This window comes from Pelodiscus sinensis, chromosome 12, assembly GCF_052426305.1.
Source record: "Pelodiscus sinensis isolate ZL-2025 chromosome 12, ASM5242630v1, whole genome shotgun sequence".
In the NCBI taxonomy this organism is placed as follows: domain Eukaryota; kingdom Metazoa; phylum Chordata; order Testudines; family Trionychidae; genus Pelodiscus; species Pelodiscus sinensis.
The window spans coordinates 49,430,313-49,446,512 of NC_143063.1; the positions used below are offsets into that span (position 1 = coordinate 49,430,313).

At 43.2% G+C, this 16,200-nt stretch overlaps 1 protein-coding gene across 7 annotated transcripts in view; it reads right to left on the reverse strand.

Annotated features, from left to right (window-relative positions):
- Nucleotides 1-16,200, reverse strand: part of FANCA (FA complementation group A) — a 64,656-nt gene that overhangs the window by 15,482 nt on the left and 32,974 nt on the right. For 5 of the 7 annotated variants that reach the window (XM_089781566.1, XM_089781565.1, XM_089781564.1 and 2 more), the window contains exons 22-31: nucleotides 15,168-15,275; nucleotides 11,723-11,865; nucleotides 11,208-11,278; nucleotides 8,762-8,861; nucleotides 7,436-7,635; nucleotides 5,257-5,353; nucleotides 4,389-4,565; nucleotides 3,242-3,315; nucleotides 2,556-2,684; nucleotides 945-1,077 (exon numbers count right to left, since the gene is read on the reverse strand). In XM_089781566.1, the coding sequence (XP_089637692.1) occupies nucleotides 945-1,077; nucleotides 2,556-2,684; nucleotides 3,242-3,315; nucleotides 4,389-4,565; nucleotides 5,257-5,353; nucleotides 7,436-7,635; nucleotides 8,762-8,861; nucleotides 11,208-11,278; nucleotides 11,723-11,865; nucleotides 15,168-15,275 (1,232 nt within the window). The remainder of the gene's footprint in view (nucleotides 1-944; nucleotides 1,078-2,555; nucleotides 2,685-3,241; nucleotides 3,316-4,388; nucleotides 4,566-5,256; nucleotides 5,354-7,435; nucleotides 7,636-8,761; nucleotides 8,862-11,207; nucleotides 11,279-11,722; nucleotides 11,866-15,167; nucleotides 15,276-16,200) is intronic. The other 2 variants (XM_075939817.2, XM_089781563.1) reach the window with 1 other exon arrangement.

Here is a 16,200-nt window from a genome sequence, read left to right on the forward strand (position 1 = left end):
AACTCCCTGAATAACCCAGGAAATGGGAGAGTTGACCTTTCTGAATGCTACATCTATCCAGCATGCAGTTGCCAATTTACTCTTCTGAACGTTGTTTCTTTAGGGTTGGGCTTTGCAAAGCACATTGGTGCATGCAAAACACAGGCTACTAAACTTGGATTACTCTGAAGTTCGGTTCCCCAGTTTCAGTGGAACCCAGTTTCATTTCAGTGCCCGCAGGGAGTAGGGGGCTATCCGGATTACATTTCACTTTCCAAGAGGGCCTGTGTGTGTTCTATCCTGTTGCTATTGATTGGGGAGATCAGGAAGGATCAGGCTGGAAGTTAGTTTCTTTGATGTCTTCAGGGGAAAGGCAGATTTGTATCTTGGAATACAGTCAGGTACAGGCAGAGATATGACTTGACTAGCTTGGCAACTAATCAGAATCAGTTACAAACAGAGGAGCTACCAGGGTTCTAAAATGCCTAGTGTCACTCACTCACTCTGCAAGATGGACACACTGCTCCTCTACAAAGCTAACTGGGGCAACTCTCTACTCAAGGACCTGCATGTAGGTATTTTGGTAAACAAAACGGAGGTGGGGTGAGTGAACTACAAAAAAAATCAATTCTTACAACAGAACTCCACTTTTGTAAGTGTAAATCAATATGTAATGCAAAAGGCCACCGTCTCGGCTTCCAGACTAGCCACTTGCACGTTTTCAGAAGCCATGGCTCTGTCGCACAGCTTGTAACAAGGCAGGCAGGATGGGTCTAGTGCCTTACGGGAATGTGAATTAACACACTAACGCAGTGGAGAATATATTCTTACTGATCTATTTTTGTGTATAAAAAGCATCAATCATCATACATCTAAGCACTGAGTACGGCATTCTGTACTCTGAAACTTGAGAGAAAGTTTTGTCGTGCCATAGTCACAGATCTTTATGCGGATCTAAAAGTCACCTGTAATCTACAGAGAACATCAGGATTGACTGTCCTGCTGTGTAGGGAAAACTCGGACTTCTCCAATTGGCCACACTTGTCCAATTTTGACCTGGAATTAAGAGAGGCTCCGGATGATGCTGCCTGGAAAAAGCTGGGGGAACGTCTGCATTAGTTCTCATGCCCATTATGTAATTTGGTTTCCTTGTTCAATTTTACTTCATACTAGGAGACATACCTGGTGTTGCCCAAGTCCTTCCAGGCAAGGGGTTGGCAATGTGGGGGATGCAGGAGTCAGGGCAGGGCATGGTGGTTTGGGAAAGGGAGGCAGGGCAGGAGGTTGGGGGAGCAAGAGTGAGGGCTGGGGAAGTGAGGAGAGGCTCAGAGCGGGGGGGGGGGGGCGGAGAGGGAGTGGAGTGTCTCATCCAGTGGGCCATTCTCCCACCCTCCCAGCCGCCAGGGACCTTCCGTCTCCGTTCCTGACTCCCCAGATTTGCAGCACGGGGGCTACTTACCCGGTCTGGTGGAGACCCAGCTCTTCTGGCCACTCTCTTGGTGGGGCAGCTGCCTCCAGCAGCTACTCTGCATATAGCTTTCCCTTGCACTCACTGCCCCAAACAGCCACTCTCAGTACTGCACTGCCCCCTGACCCGCCCCTCCCTTTCCATGTTATGGAAAACCATCCCATTCTCAGCACTTCCTGTTTTCTTGGCACAAACCAAATCCTGACCTTGCTTTAAGTTAGGAGAAGAGGAAGCTGCCTACCAAAATGTGGTGGCCCCAGCTTTTACCGTTTCAGAGGAGCTGTTGAACAGACAGACAGAGGCACATTTCTAAACTATCCAGACAGATTTATGCCTAACTGAATACATCTAGGGGAATCAAAGGAGGCTGCGAAGAAAGGCTGTTAAGGAACCCAGGACGAACAGAACAATGACACAGATAAGACCCACTACACACAACAATGGCTGGGCCCTCAATGGTGGGAAGGAGGCTACCTGGCTGACACCGCCCACATGAGGATGATTTTCTCTTCCTAAGGCTAGAGAAGAGATCAAAAGATGCTGAGGAGATTTTAAAAAAAGGTGCTGGCAGAAAAGGAGGGAGGAAATGGTCAGCTCAGCTGAAGCCCTGAAAGCCATGATTTGCAGCAAGCTCACTGTAACTGAGGCTATGTCTACACCACAGCCTTTTGTCGGTAGAGACAAATGAAACGCTCGTTAGCATTTGTCGCGCTGGCATTTGCATATGCTCTGCCGATGCTTTTGGCAGAAGAGGTTTTTGCACAAAAACAAGCAGTGTAGACGGGGCCGTTTTGCGCAAAAAAAACCATTTTGCACAAGTTCCCTTATGCCTCAAAAAAAAATCAAACACTGGGTAGACTGGACATCCACAGCATTAGGAAATGGTTAGACACACTCCACATGCCCGCTACGAAGGAGTGAGCGAGAGGCAACGTTCTATGGCATTGCTCTGGCACGAGTCAATGGGACAGGTGGGCCTATGTGTGCGTTAAAACCCAACACATAAACCTTTCCCAACTATGCTGTTACAGTCAAACGCTGCTCTACCCTGTTAGCCCCATATTCACCGAGAAACGGTCACTGCTGTGAAAGTGTAATGAGAAAGTACCTTTGGAAGAAATCCAGAATTGTACCAATAAGAACACCACATGCCTTTTCCAGGTCTCCATCACAGCCTCCAGAAACAGAGGTGGCTGGAAGATACCACTGGTACAATGCCCAGTAATGAAAGTCCTGCCTGCAATATTGAACAAAGGAAGACTGGATTTATATCATATTCTAGTGCTTCCTCTCCATGTTTTAAAGAGCACACAGTACACCAAGTCACATGGAATGGCAGAAACAGGTTATCCCACAACCCTGTGTGTCTGATACATCTATGTGAAACTAGAAAGGGATTGCTCCCAGAGGAATAGATTAAAAACTAACAGCTCCCTTGAGAGACTTTTAACAATACAGAGAGATGGGGTAAGGCTGGGCATGGAGTGTTTGCAGGTTGGCCTGTGGCAAACATCTCTTGCAGCATGGCAAAGTCGAGACAGAAAGATGCTTTAGTGACTTGGGGGGAGGACAAAGTTTACCTTAAATCACTTCCTCAAGGGAAACCAAACCCATCAGTTCTAACGTATCTTGAGTGCGTGTTTGAGATGTAGAGGTCATTAGAAGTTTATGCCCCAACCCATTTGATTTACATGGTCATCAAGCTCCAAACTCAAGACGGTCTCTCATATTTCTCACTTAACTGGAAAAGCATTTTGAATGACTTCCATTTTTACAGGACTGTTCTGCACTTACCTTTCAGAAGCAGAAAGGATATCCTTCTCAGGCTGCACTTCTAGCTCAAATAGCAGCCACTCTCGGAAAGACAGCTGGGAAAAAGGCAGAGACTCAGCACAATAAAAGACTACATCAGCAAGAAAGCAGGACATCTGCAGCTAGCTTACCAAGGAGAACTCTGTCTGTCTGTCTCTTTCTCTTTCTCTCCCTCCCCCAAAGTCACATGAACAAATTCTGTTCCTGGAGCATTTTCCTAGCAAGTAATCTAAACCAAGCCAACACTACCTTTCAAAGACTTCTAAAAGCATCATGCACATATCTCTTCGACTTTTCTAATGTGCCCACATTTGCACTATCAAGACACCAGTAGGGAACTAGCAATATAAATAAAATGAGAAAAGAAAAAATTTCAAAACACCAGTAAGGCAGGCAGACTAATCAAATACATTTTGTTCAAAATCTTAACATATGATATATGGAAATATAGTTTACTGTATTAACCATTTTAACCAAGTGAAATAAACCCAACAATATTCCATGACTTCTCTACATAAATCTATTTTAATGAAAAATTAGATAAAAAGTATAATTGTCACATCAGATGAATTTCCAAGTTGAGGTAAAAGGGATAAATCTGAAATTTATTACCCGGGTTTTTACTGATACATGAACAAACATGTACAGGTGTAGGCAAATAATCCAATGTTCATATGCACTTCAGGGGACAGTATGTATTTGAATTGGTTTCCAGGAAAAGTTCATGAGCATTTTCAAAAACGTTGGTCCTTCTCATAGGTCCATTTCTATTAACTTGTTAGGCAGACATCAGAGATATAAATATATTTATCAAACAGTTGTAATTTAAAAGCCTCCAAGGAACTGTTCCTGCATTACCACATTAGAACCTATTCTACTTTTTGCTGTCAAATTCTCTATAAAGCCAACATGTCTCCTGTCTGTATCTTAGCTGTAGATTACACAGACGAGGATAAGGATACCTGAACACTGCAATCTGGTTGTATGCATCTTGAAAGTGTTGTACAAACACTGACTAAGTAACCTTAGATGGGGAGCAGCTATTGCCACTAACAACAACATATCTATCCTGGGAAATCCCCAAGCACAGATCAGCAGAATTAGCATTATGATACGAAAGGACTATTACCTGGAATAGTTTCTCCTTCAAGAGTTCTTGGAAGCAGGTTTGCTTCCATAAACAGAGGCTGGTTTTTGTGTAGTTTACAGAAGAACAGGAGAGAGACCTCCAAGATAGTTCAGGTGCATCCCCATGATGGCCAATTTCTCGAGCCTCTAAGCTCAGCCGTGGCACAGCATACAGTAACTAAAATAGAGAGACAGTAGAAACTTACAAATTGCCATCAATGAAAAAAGCCCTGTGCAATACCCAATTATATGAAGTATTGAGGGGGGGAAACAGAGGATACTCTACCAAAAATGTAATTTATTATTTGGCAAAAATGTGTTTGTGCAAGCAGAAACAAAGTTGAGGTGTCACTAAAAATCAGGCCCTAAAACCAAGTTCATGAGTCTAGTCCTTAGAATTGGAGCACTATTATTTTTACTCTCTTCTCTCTATTAACCTCCCAAACAGACCCAAGATTTAACTTAATAGAACTAAAATGTCTCAGCTACATTGGTTTCGTTCTTCCTCATGCTACTCAGCTACTTGACACAAAAAAAAAACTAAAAAACATAGGTTGGGCATGTAGAGGAAAGAGGATTTAGATCAAGAAATAATGGAATCTGGGACAAAAAGGGTTAGGATGTAGCAATAGACTTTTAAACCTTCCAATACTGTGTTAGGAAAAAAGAAAGCAAACAGAGTTGGCTACATAATGTTGTATACCTTACGGAATGAACAAGCAGAGATCAAAAGATAGCTCCCATATAAAATAAAAGGATAAATACTGCAATTAGTGCGAATACATTACGGATAACGGAAACAGAAAGTTCTGGCAGCACTGCATTTTTAATAAGTAATGACAATAGATTTTTTTCATTAAAAATGTTACCTTTTTTATAAGGCCAGAGGGAAGCAAGTTACATAAATCATCATGAGGGAGGGACTGAAACTTGCACAAAAAATAGGCAACTGCAGCAGTACAAAACCTGAGAGAAGAGAGAGAGAGTGAGCGCAGTTATTTGGTTTGGTTCATCTGTCATATCTACCCCATCTTCAACTGCAGTTTCTTTCCACCCAGGAGAGCCCAGGGCCAAGTTAAAACAAGGATATTGTGCTTCAAAATGGTCTAAAGAACTGCAATGGCATCCCGTAACCATCTAGTCAAACTGTCTAATTATATTGGAATACTGTGTGAGGTTTGACAATGGATTTTAAAGAACAAGGCCATAAGAGTAACTACTATCAGTCATTTAAAAAGCTGACACAGGAAGTCTGGAAAAAGATGCAAGAAGACTGCAGACCTACTCTGTGTAATTCAGGGCTGACCCAGAGCTACCCTGATTTTTAATATGGGAGTGCAACATAAGAATATAAGAACGGCCAGACTGGGTCAGACCAAAGGTCCATCTAGCCCAGTGTCCTGTCTGCCAACAGTGGCCAATGACAGGTGCCCCAGAGGGGGTGGACTAAAGACAATGATCAAGCAATTTGTCTCCTGCCATCCTTCTCCAGCCTTTAACAAACAGAGGCTAGAGACACCATTCCTTACCCCCTGGCTAATAGCCTTTAATGGACCTAACCTCCATGAATTTATCTAGCTCTTTTTTAAACTTTGTTATAGTCCTAGCCTTCACAGCCTCCTCTGGCAAGGAGTTCCACAGGTTGACTGTGCGTGGTGTGAAGAAAAACTCTCTTTTATTAGTTTTAAACCTGCTACCCATTAATTTCATTTGGTGTCCTCTAGTTCTTCTATTATGGGAACAAGTAAATAACTTTTCTTTATTCACCCTCTCTACACCACTCATGATTTTATAGACCTCTATCATATCCCCCCCTCAGTCTCCTCTTTTCTAAACTGAAAAGTCCCAGTCTCTTTAGCCTCTCCTCATAAGGGACCCGTTCCAAATCCCTAATCATTTCAGTTGCTCTTTTCTGAACATTTCCTAATGCCAAAATATCTTTTTTGAGGTGAGGAGACCACATCTGTACTCAGTATTCAAGATGTGGGCGTACCATAGTTTTATACAGGGGCAGTAAGATATTCTTCGTCTTATTTTCTATCCCTTCTTTAATAATTCTTAGCATCCTATTTGCTTTTTTGACAGCCGCTGTACACTGTGTGGACATTTTCAGAGAACTGTCCACAATAACTCCAAGATCTCTTTTCTGATTAGTTGTAGCTAAGTTAGCCCCCATCATATTGTATGTATAGTTGGGGTTATTTTTTCCAACGTGCATTACTTTACACTTATCCACATGAAATTTCATTTGCCATTTTGTTGCCCAGTCACTCAGTTTGGTGAGATCTTTTTGAAGTTCTTTGCAGTCTGCTTTGGTCTTGACTATCTTGAACAGTTTAGTATCCTCCGCAAACTTTGCCACCTCACTGCTTACCCCTTTCTCTAGATCGTTTATGAAAAAGTTGAATAGGATTGGTCCTAGGACTGACCCTTGGGGAACACCACTAGTTACCCCTCTCCATTCTGAAAATTTACCATTTATTCCTACCCTTAGTTTCCTGTCCCTTAACGAGTTCTCAATCCATGAAAGAATCTTCCCTCTTATCCCAATGCAACCTAATTTACACAAGAGCCTTTGGTGAGAGGCCTTGTCAAAGGCTTTCTGGAAATCTAAGTACACTATATCCACTGAATCCAGCAAATCCGGAAAGATCACAAGAACCAACAAAAAAAGCTTTGCCTTGGTTTGAGGGACCAGGAAGGATTTTCCATGGATCACACCTCCACACTGAAAGATGAGGGTGCCTTCAGTCTGTTCCAACTCATGCTAATTAGAAGCAATCCTGGGGCTCCTCCCAAACGTCTTAGGCAGACCACTGGTGGGCAAATCTGGGTCACATCTGGTCTAACGTGTCTACTTTTAAGTTTAGTTTTCAAATACAAATGTTCAACCTAAGCACTAACATGTCCAACAGTGTAAATGACACACATACATCAGAGGGATATCCACTGCATGGCAGATGGACTGTTCCAAATCCCCATCTGCGCCAAATTCAAGTGATCCCTCAAAACAGGGAAAGCTAATATGTGATGAAAGAAGAAACTCACCTCAGGCAGAAGGCTAAGGACTCCCCTGTCCTGCACACTAGTAAATGGTTCCAGAACTCCGTAACAGAAAGGCCCTTTACAGAGGCAAACTGGGGAACTTTGGATACAATCTCCACTTCAGGAATCAAAGATTTGGATTCATTTAAATGAATCACTAAGGCAGCGAGCCCTAAAACATGAGCATTATTTAGGGCAGGACCCTGCAGTCAAACAAATGAAAAGATGCACAGCATTTGTTAAAAAACAACACAATCTCAATGTAACCTCAAACTAATCAAAGGGCAGAATATTGCAACCAGACAGTGACTAGGTCAGTGTAAAGGATCAACTGGGCGGATAGAAGGCACCAGGTTAAATTAGACAACTTCCTCCTTGTCCAGAATTGTGACGCGGTTTCTGGTTAGCTTCTACAAGAGAAATAAGAGAATTCGACAGCAGTACCTTGATGCAGCTCTCTGCAATTACACTACTGAACAATTTTAAAGGCCAATGGCTTTGCAGATTCTGTGGCAAGTAGATTAATTTATCAGCCTCATTACCCTGTTGTACTGGAAGGATTAAGTTAAGATCAGTAGTATGAAGTCATCTTGGCCCCCATAACCCTGTTCCTGGAACTGATCTTTTGTGCTGTGCTTCCTGAGAGATGCAACACAGAATCTAGCTGCAGAACTGAGAGCTGTGTCTGAAAAATTACTAGACATGTAATACCACCTGCATCAGCTCAGAATGAAAATTAGAAGAGGCAAAAATGATTGAGACAGATACAGCATTTACTCCAGGTCTCTAATGCTCAAGTGCTACTTTTAATTAAACATCAATGCTTCACCCTTATTATGCATTAAATACATAGTTTTTTGTTACTAATAAGGCTGTACAATTAACTATTGGAAAGTCTAGAAATACAAGAGTTAATCTGACCACATTACACACTTTTTTGTGTATGCACATAAAGTTAGTATATTCCAGTTCATGTTGTTAAATGCGCTCCATAGAAGGAACAATATGGCCAAGTCACATTACTGCAAGGACACGACTTTTGCATTTTCTGAGGCCAGGTTTGAAAAGTATGTTAAAATGAGAACTCTTTTGGAAAAGTAGAAGTTAGTGAAATCCCTCTATATTAGGGATGTAAAACCCCATTTAATTGGTTAAACATATTGTTTAATCAAGTAAAGGAGGGTCAGGCAGGAGTGCAGGTGAGGCTGCATGGGCCAGAGCAGCCCCGGTCTGCAGCAGGCCCCCGCCCACCATAGGCAGGGAGCTGCTCCAGCCCCCACTGGTTAATACACATGGCTACCATCAAATTCTTTATGCTGGGAAACTAACCTGATGATAAATAAGCTGACAGAGCCTAGTCAACAGGGCAGATAAGAGATGCCTGTGTCCACAAATCATCTTCACAAACAGAGACAAGCAGAGCCCCTGCCTACAGAAGACACAAGGCAGGTGATCATGTTACTGCCAAAGGTTAACGCAGAATAGGATTTAAGAGACAGTTAAACATCCTGCATCTGAAGCACCTTCACCCCACAACTATCACTTCATCAACGGAATCCTTTCAGCACCATTCTAACTGAAATATGTATCACTATATGTGCATGGCGCCATGTGGCATGGAAAGGTCTTGGCCTCAAGTAGCTTACAGTCTAAGTTACAGGATGGCAGGCAGCTTAGAAGTTGCCCTTGAAGTTTCTGTCTAAGAAACTACTTTAACCATAACATTTACAAATTTCTGCTAACAGACACACATGATCAAACGCCGTATTCCTCTTGCAAAAAGGCACTTGGGGTAAAGCACAGTGAAATCTAGTCATACTTTCAGAGTTTCCATTTGTCAGGTCAAACATATATTTAATTTCTGAAATAAAGTGAGGCACGCCCAGGTTTAAGATCAAAGTGAAAAATAAAATGCTTTATTCTGCTCTTGATGATGTCTCCTCAGCAGTAAGCTTTATGCTTCATCCATTTCATGTGGCAGATGGCTGGGGCGCCTTGACACAGAGCTGCACTTGCTGTACCAAAAATAACTCTGTCACATTACTGGATTTTAAGGGGAGCAGCCAGATCACTGCTGCACCCATGGGGGCTGTATTTGCCCCAAAATGTATACAAGGGGGGGCATGTGAGGTGTCAAACAAAAGCTTACCTTCTACTGATTCTGTAGATGTTGTTCATGTAATTGTATAATGTCTGTATGTGGAGTTATAAATATGTACTCTGTATGGATGCCAGAAACTTCTCTGTCTGTGATTGAGCAACGGGCGAGGAATGCTCAGCCAATGGATATGCTAACGAGCGAGCTCCAGGGACAATGGATCTCTAAATGCCAAAGACACACCTGGCCACTGACCATGTGACCCTCTCCAGCATGGAAGAGACCAGGGATGGATATAAAATGCCATGTGGCAGACTCCATTTTGGTCTTGAGTTTAGCTCCTGATCCCAGATGCAGCCTTGCAGGGAACCATGAGCCAGAAAGAACTGTGGACCCATCCTGACATAGGATGTACACCAAAGACTTTTAAGATAGCAGAGATGTTATAAACTGCTAAGAGCCTGTATTGAGAACTGGGAGATTCGATGCATATGACGTATTATCCTTAACAACCTTACTCTCATGCTTTTTTTCTTTTAGTAATAAACCTTTAGATTTTCGATTCTAAAGGATTGGCTCAGTGTGAGCTTGTGGGTGAGATCCAGAGTGTAAATTGACCTGGGAACTGTGGCTGGTTTCTTGGGACCGGGAAGAACCCGTTTGGGGTAGGTGAGATTGGGTTCTATAACCCCTCACCTGTGTGCAGGCCTGGGACTGACTGGAGCACAGGGAAAGTTAGGATGTCAGAGGGGTTTTGCTCGTGAGGCTTCTGACTGGCCAGGCTGGCAGCTGGAGTGCTCTGTGTGACTGGTTTGTGGCCTATTTGGGAAGGGCTTCCAGTGAGGGGCCGTAAGGAGCCCTGAGTTTGAGCAATTCACCCTAAGCAGACGCCCTCAGCCGTGCCCAGACCCGGCCTGGTCCGTCACAAACTCACAAGGCACTTTAGTGCTTTACGCACAGAAGAAAAGAAAAATATTCAGCGTCTGATTGGATTTGTTTCAGACAAAATGTGCTACAAAAAATAAAAATCAAACTTTGCTCCAGTGATAGAAATGTAGCCGTGTTAGTCTGGTGTAGCTGAAACAAAAGACAGGACTATGCAGCACTTTAAAGACTAACAAGATGATTTATTAGGTGATGAGCTTTCATGGGCCAGACCCACTTCCTCAGATCAATATGTGGAAGAAAATCGGCACAACCATATATACCAAAGTGATACAATCAAAAAAAAATGAACACATGTGAAATTGACAAATCAAATTTTAGAACAGAGTGGGAGTGAGGGGGGAAGGTTAGTTTCTGTGAGGTAATGACCTTAGGGGTGATAATTGGGGACGTGTCCCCTTTTAGCAACCCCATACTTACAACAGTGTTAATATCGCAAAAAGGCAGCAGTAGCTAGAGGGATATTTTAAAAGGCCTGTCACATAGTAGGCAGCTTTTTTCAAGGAGACTCAATGACAGTGGGGCAGCACCTGGTACTTTACTCTCATCTAGCAAAGTATTTGCTTTATCCTGAACCACTGTGGTGCAAAAAGTGCCTGAAGACACCAGTAAGACATATCCCACTTCTGAATAAGGAGGGGGGGAGAGGGCCTTCCTAGACCCTTGCACAGTACAAGTATTATGGGGCACTGAGCAGCATGGAACTGCCTGCATGTGCACTATGCATCTTACCTGTGAGGAGGGTCAAAATAGGAAGCAGCTATTAGATTCTGGCAGAAGGATGTCAGTAAGAGGTCAATGACCTGGAACAAAAGACATCTCATTCATTTCTACTCCATGGATCGTGTCTAAGGTTAGTTTTATGAGGTGTCTATACATTCAGTTTCCCAACACACAGTCTTACGGAAAACAGTTAGTGTTTATAATATGTACACAATATCACGAGTGCCAAGAAACTGAAATTAAAGTCCTGTATTATAATACCATATAATGCTTTATATCTTCCCAATTAACGTCCAGACATGTGTCTTGTAAAGAAAGCCTATCCATCTGAAAGATTTACTTAGCATACTGTGCCCCCCTAGGTCTCTTCACCAGGCAGCCAAAGACTTCTGAAAGGCTAAATATACGTTTATATTCTCTATGGAGCACTGAAGGTGCATGCTGCTCTTCAGAGACATGACAGCTTTTGACAAGTATTTACATTTATTCAACCTGACCCATTTGCTTATTATTACAATACTCACACTCTGATCCTGCTGTTGAAGTGTTGGGGCACAAATATTAATTTGAATCCGAGAACTGAAGGCTGCAGCTTCACTTTCCTTATTGGTGCATCTCAGAACAGTGGTCAGTCTCTCAGAGATCAGTGCAATATGGACTGGCACAGCTGCAGGAAAAAGCAGCAGGAGAAGTACTAAACTGGAGAGCATGAGCGTAAAAGCCGGAAAGGAGCTGGAATTATGCGCACACACACATCCATTTCCAAGGCTGATGGATTTTTAATGCCAAGGGAAGAGGCCCCACTCACTGCCTTTAAAATTTACAGCAGACTATCTAAAATCCTGAAAAGCAGCAAAAAAAAAATTCCCTCTGTATTAAGATGAAGGCCTAAAACATAAGCCCACGTAGCACAGGCCTGGTTTGAGGCCCAAGGCCTAGCTAGCTATGGACAAAACATGGCTAACATAAAGCCAAGCTAAGCTGTGAGCAAGAGGCAGGCCCCTGCTCACAGAACTTGGCACAAACAGGGCTGAGAGTGCAAAGGTGCTCAAAATGCAGAATAAATTATATCTTTTGCCTTGGAAACACCCAAAATGGCTGCTTAGAATGACAGTGGATGAAACCCCTGCATTTCCAGCTCACACCAATGTGTTACATGTGATGTAGTGGAGGCTGTGTTCACTCTTGTAGCCATGGTGTCACTCTGTTGTTGCATTCACTGGTTGCTTTAGAATCATAGAATCATAGAATAATAGGACTGGAAGGGACCTCAAGAGGTCATCGAGTCCAGCCCCCCGCCCTCAAGGCAGGACGACGCTCCGTCTACACCATCCCTGACGGATGTCTATCTAACCTGTTCTTAAATATCTCCAGAGAGGGAGATTCCACCACCTCCCTTGGCAATTTATTCCAATATTTGACCACCCTGACAGTTAGGAATTTTTTCCTAATGTCCAATCTAAACCTCCCCTGCTGCACTTTAAGCCCATTACTCCTTGTCCTGTCCTCAGAAACCAAGAGGAACAAATTTTCGCCTTCCTCCTTGTGACACCCTTTTAGATATTTGAAAACCGCTATCATGTCCCCCCTTAATCTTCTTTTTTCCAAACTAAACAAGCCTAGTTCATGAAGCCTGGCTTCATAGGTCATGTTCTCTAAACCTTTAATCATTCTTGTCGCTCTTCTCTGTACCCTTTCCAATTTCTCCACATCTTTCTTGAAATGTGGCGCCCAGAACTGGACACAGTACTCCAGCTGAGGCCTAACTAGTGCAGAGTAGAGTGGCAGAATGACTTCACGAGTTTTGCTTACAACACACCTGTTGATACAACCTAAAATCATATTTGCTTTTTTTGCAACAGCATCACACTGTTGACTCATATTCAACTTGTGGTCCACTATGACCCCTAGATCCCTTTCCGCCATGCTCCTTCCTAGACAGTCGCTTCCCATCTTGTATGTATGGAACTGATTGTTCCTTCCTAAGTGGAGCACTTTGCATTTCTCTTTATTAAACCTCATCCTGTTTACCTCTGACCATTTCTCTAACTTGCTAAGGTCATTTTGAATTATGTCCCTATCCTCCAAAGAAGTTGCAACCCCACCCAGTTTGGTATCATCTGCAAACTTAATAAGCGTACTCTCTATCCCAATATCTACATCATTGATGAAGATATTGAACAGTACGGGTCCCAAAACAGACCCTTGAGGAACTCCACTTGCTATCCCTTTCCAGCAGGATTTAGAACCATTAACAACAACTCTCTGACTACGGTTATCCAGCCAATTATGCACCCACCTTATCATGGCCCTATCTAAGTTATATTTGCCTAGTTTATCAATAAGAATATCATGCGAGACCGTATCAAATGCTTTACTAAAGTCTAAGTATATGACATCCACCGCTTCTCCCTTATCCACAAGGCTCGTTATCTTATCAAAGAAAGCTTTGTTGTGCTTTCTGTGATGCTACGGTACTGTGCTGCTCTCCAGTGACTGTGTGTGTGTGTGCACACGCGCACACCTTAGTTTCCCTGGCACTGCAGCACTGTCTGGATGAGGAGAGGGAGGCTGGGCACGACTCACTTATTCAGTCTCTCACATCCTGAGGACCAGGTGACAGCAAATAACACTTGGGCCTGGAAGCAGGACAAAGCAGGAGGCAGGGCTGTGAGTGAGAGTTGGTTTTCCACTGGCTGGGGGAGAAGGCAGCCTAGCTGGCCTGCAGGGCCAGGGAAGGGACCCAGAGCTGGGGCCCTGAGCCCCCCTTTCCCCAAGATGGGCTGTACTGAACGTTCCTGGTTCCTGTCACAAGGAGTCTGAGCTACGCTGTGTCCCTGTGAACCAATAACCCTTCTGTTCTACTTGCTGTCTGAGAGCCACATCTGGCTGCAGACGGGGGTGCGGGGCCTGGGGACTCCCCCACACTCTGTGACACAGGTCACTGCCTTGCAGTGCATCTCCTTGGTATCGCTCCAGGAGCGTCAAGCCACAGGATATTCTCCACTTTAGGGAAAGATGAGTCACTTTGTTATTATCTAAAGACCCCTGTCACACAAGCAGAGACCTTCCCATCCTCTTCCAAACCAAGTCAAATGTTCTTGCCACCCTGCTTGCAGAGTGCGGAGCATATTTACATCTTTAGGGGTAAATTACTAGGATGTTTGGGGTGTTAAACATGAATCCCAAATTTTAAACAGCCACCACATTATTATATACTGTCCTCTAAATCGATGGAAGTTTTATGTATTATGTTTCAGCCACTGCAACTTCTTTCATTTGCTAGAATGATGGATTTCACCACAAATAAAAGTTTGACCATCCCTCCTGACTGCCAGTAAAAAGCCAACTGTATAGATTTAGAATTGTTTTCACAAACCTCAAACTATGAAATACAGTATCTCCAAGTGCTTTAGGTAGCGGCACAAGAGAAGTGATGGGGCAGGTAATGGAGCAAATGCTATGCATTCTGTAATCGTTCACACAGTGCTAAGGAGATTAGAACTCACTTCATTGCTCACAAGAATGGAAGTCAGTACACAATAATTATCACTTGTTTTTTTTTAAAAAAAAGGGATCTTTAACTTTCATCAGGGACTTGTGACAAGAACCATATTTCATCTTCCATCACCGGAAGAGCCCCCACTGGCAGCTCCCTTGTCCCCAACACTACACTGCCTAGCAGCTGTTACAAGCACAAACAGGAGTTGAGGTGGGCCCCTCAAACATTTGACAGAGATGAGTGAGTTGTCATGGGAGCTTTACTGACATTCTTTTTAAGTTAAAGCTTAACCGTCAGAAGCTCATTAGGCACTCTCAACAAACGAACAAAAAAACCTCAAATCTGGACAAATTCTATGAATCAGAGAGGTTACAATCCTTTGGCATAAAGTAGGACACTGCTGTTTCTGCGAGCATTCTTATGTGAACGTTGCTTTAAAGGCAACTGCTACATGCCTCCTTACATACCATCATGTTTGCCTTGGTCTGTCATCAGCACTCTTAGTTCGTCCAGTTCAGCTTTCAGCTGTTCGATAGGCTCTTTGAGATGAGCAGGCTCTGTTTCTGTTGATCCTTCTATAGAAAGAGAAGAGAGGGTGCTCTAAATGATTGATCTCTATTAGCATACTAGCAATAGAGGGCTGAAAGGGACCTCAAGAGATTATCTGACAGATGTTTGTCCAATCTGTTCTTGGAAACCTCCAGGGGACAGGGAATCCCCAGCCTCATTCAGTAACCTATATTCTAGTACTTAATTATTCAAGGCTCATCAGGTCCTTTCAAATCTTCTTTTCTCAAAACCAAACATACCCAGGGTCCTCATGGGTCAGGTTTTCTAACCCTCCTATCATTTGTGCCCCTTTTCTCCACACATTCTCCAGTTTGTCCACATCTCTCAAAGTGTGGCAGCCAAACGGGACCTAGTATTCCAGCTGAGGCTTCACCAGACTCAAGTGAGTGAAAACAACAAGCTTAAATACACAAAACCTAACGCAATGACTCACTGACCTCCACTTAGGGTTAGTGTGAAAGCAGAAGTCACTTTGGGTCATAAACTAGTACACAGATATAACACAGATCTGCCACAATGCACACAATCATTTTTATCCTCACAAAGCTACTTTGACTAGTCAGGTATGAGTTCATGTCCAGTTCAGGAAGGAATTTAACTTTCAGACCAAGAAATGAAATCTTACTTCATATTTTCTTTCCTATTCTCCTTTGCTTCCAGCATCCAGAAATTCTCATAAGTAAGCTAAGAAAATGTGGTCTAGGTAAAATTACTACAACGTTAAGTAGTGCATAGCTCACTGAAAGACCGCACTCGAAGAGTTGTTACGAATGGTTAGCTTCCAGACTTGAAGGGCTAGCCAATGTGGTCCAGTACTATTCAATATGTTAATTAATGACATGGATAGCAAAGTGGAGAACATGCTATAGACGTGGCTGATCACACCAAGTTGCAGAGGGGTTGCAAGCAAGCACATTGGAGGACAGGATT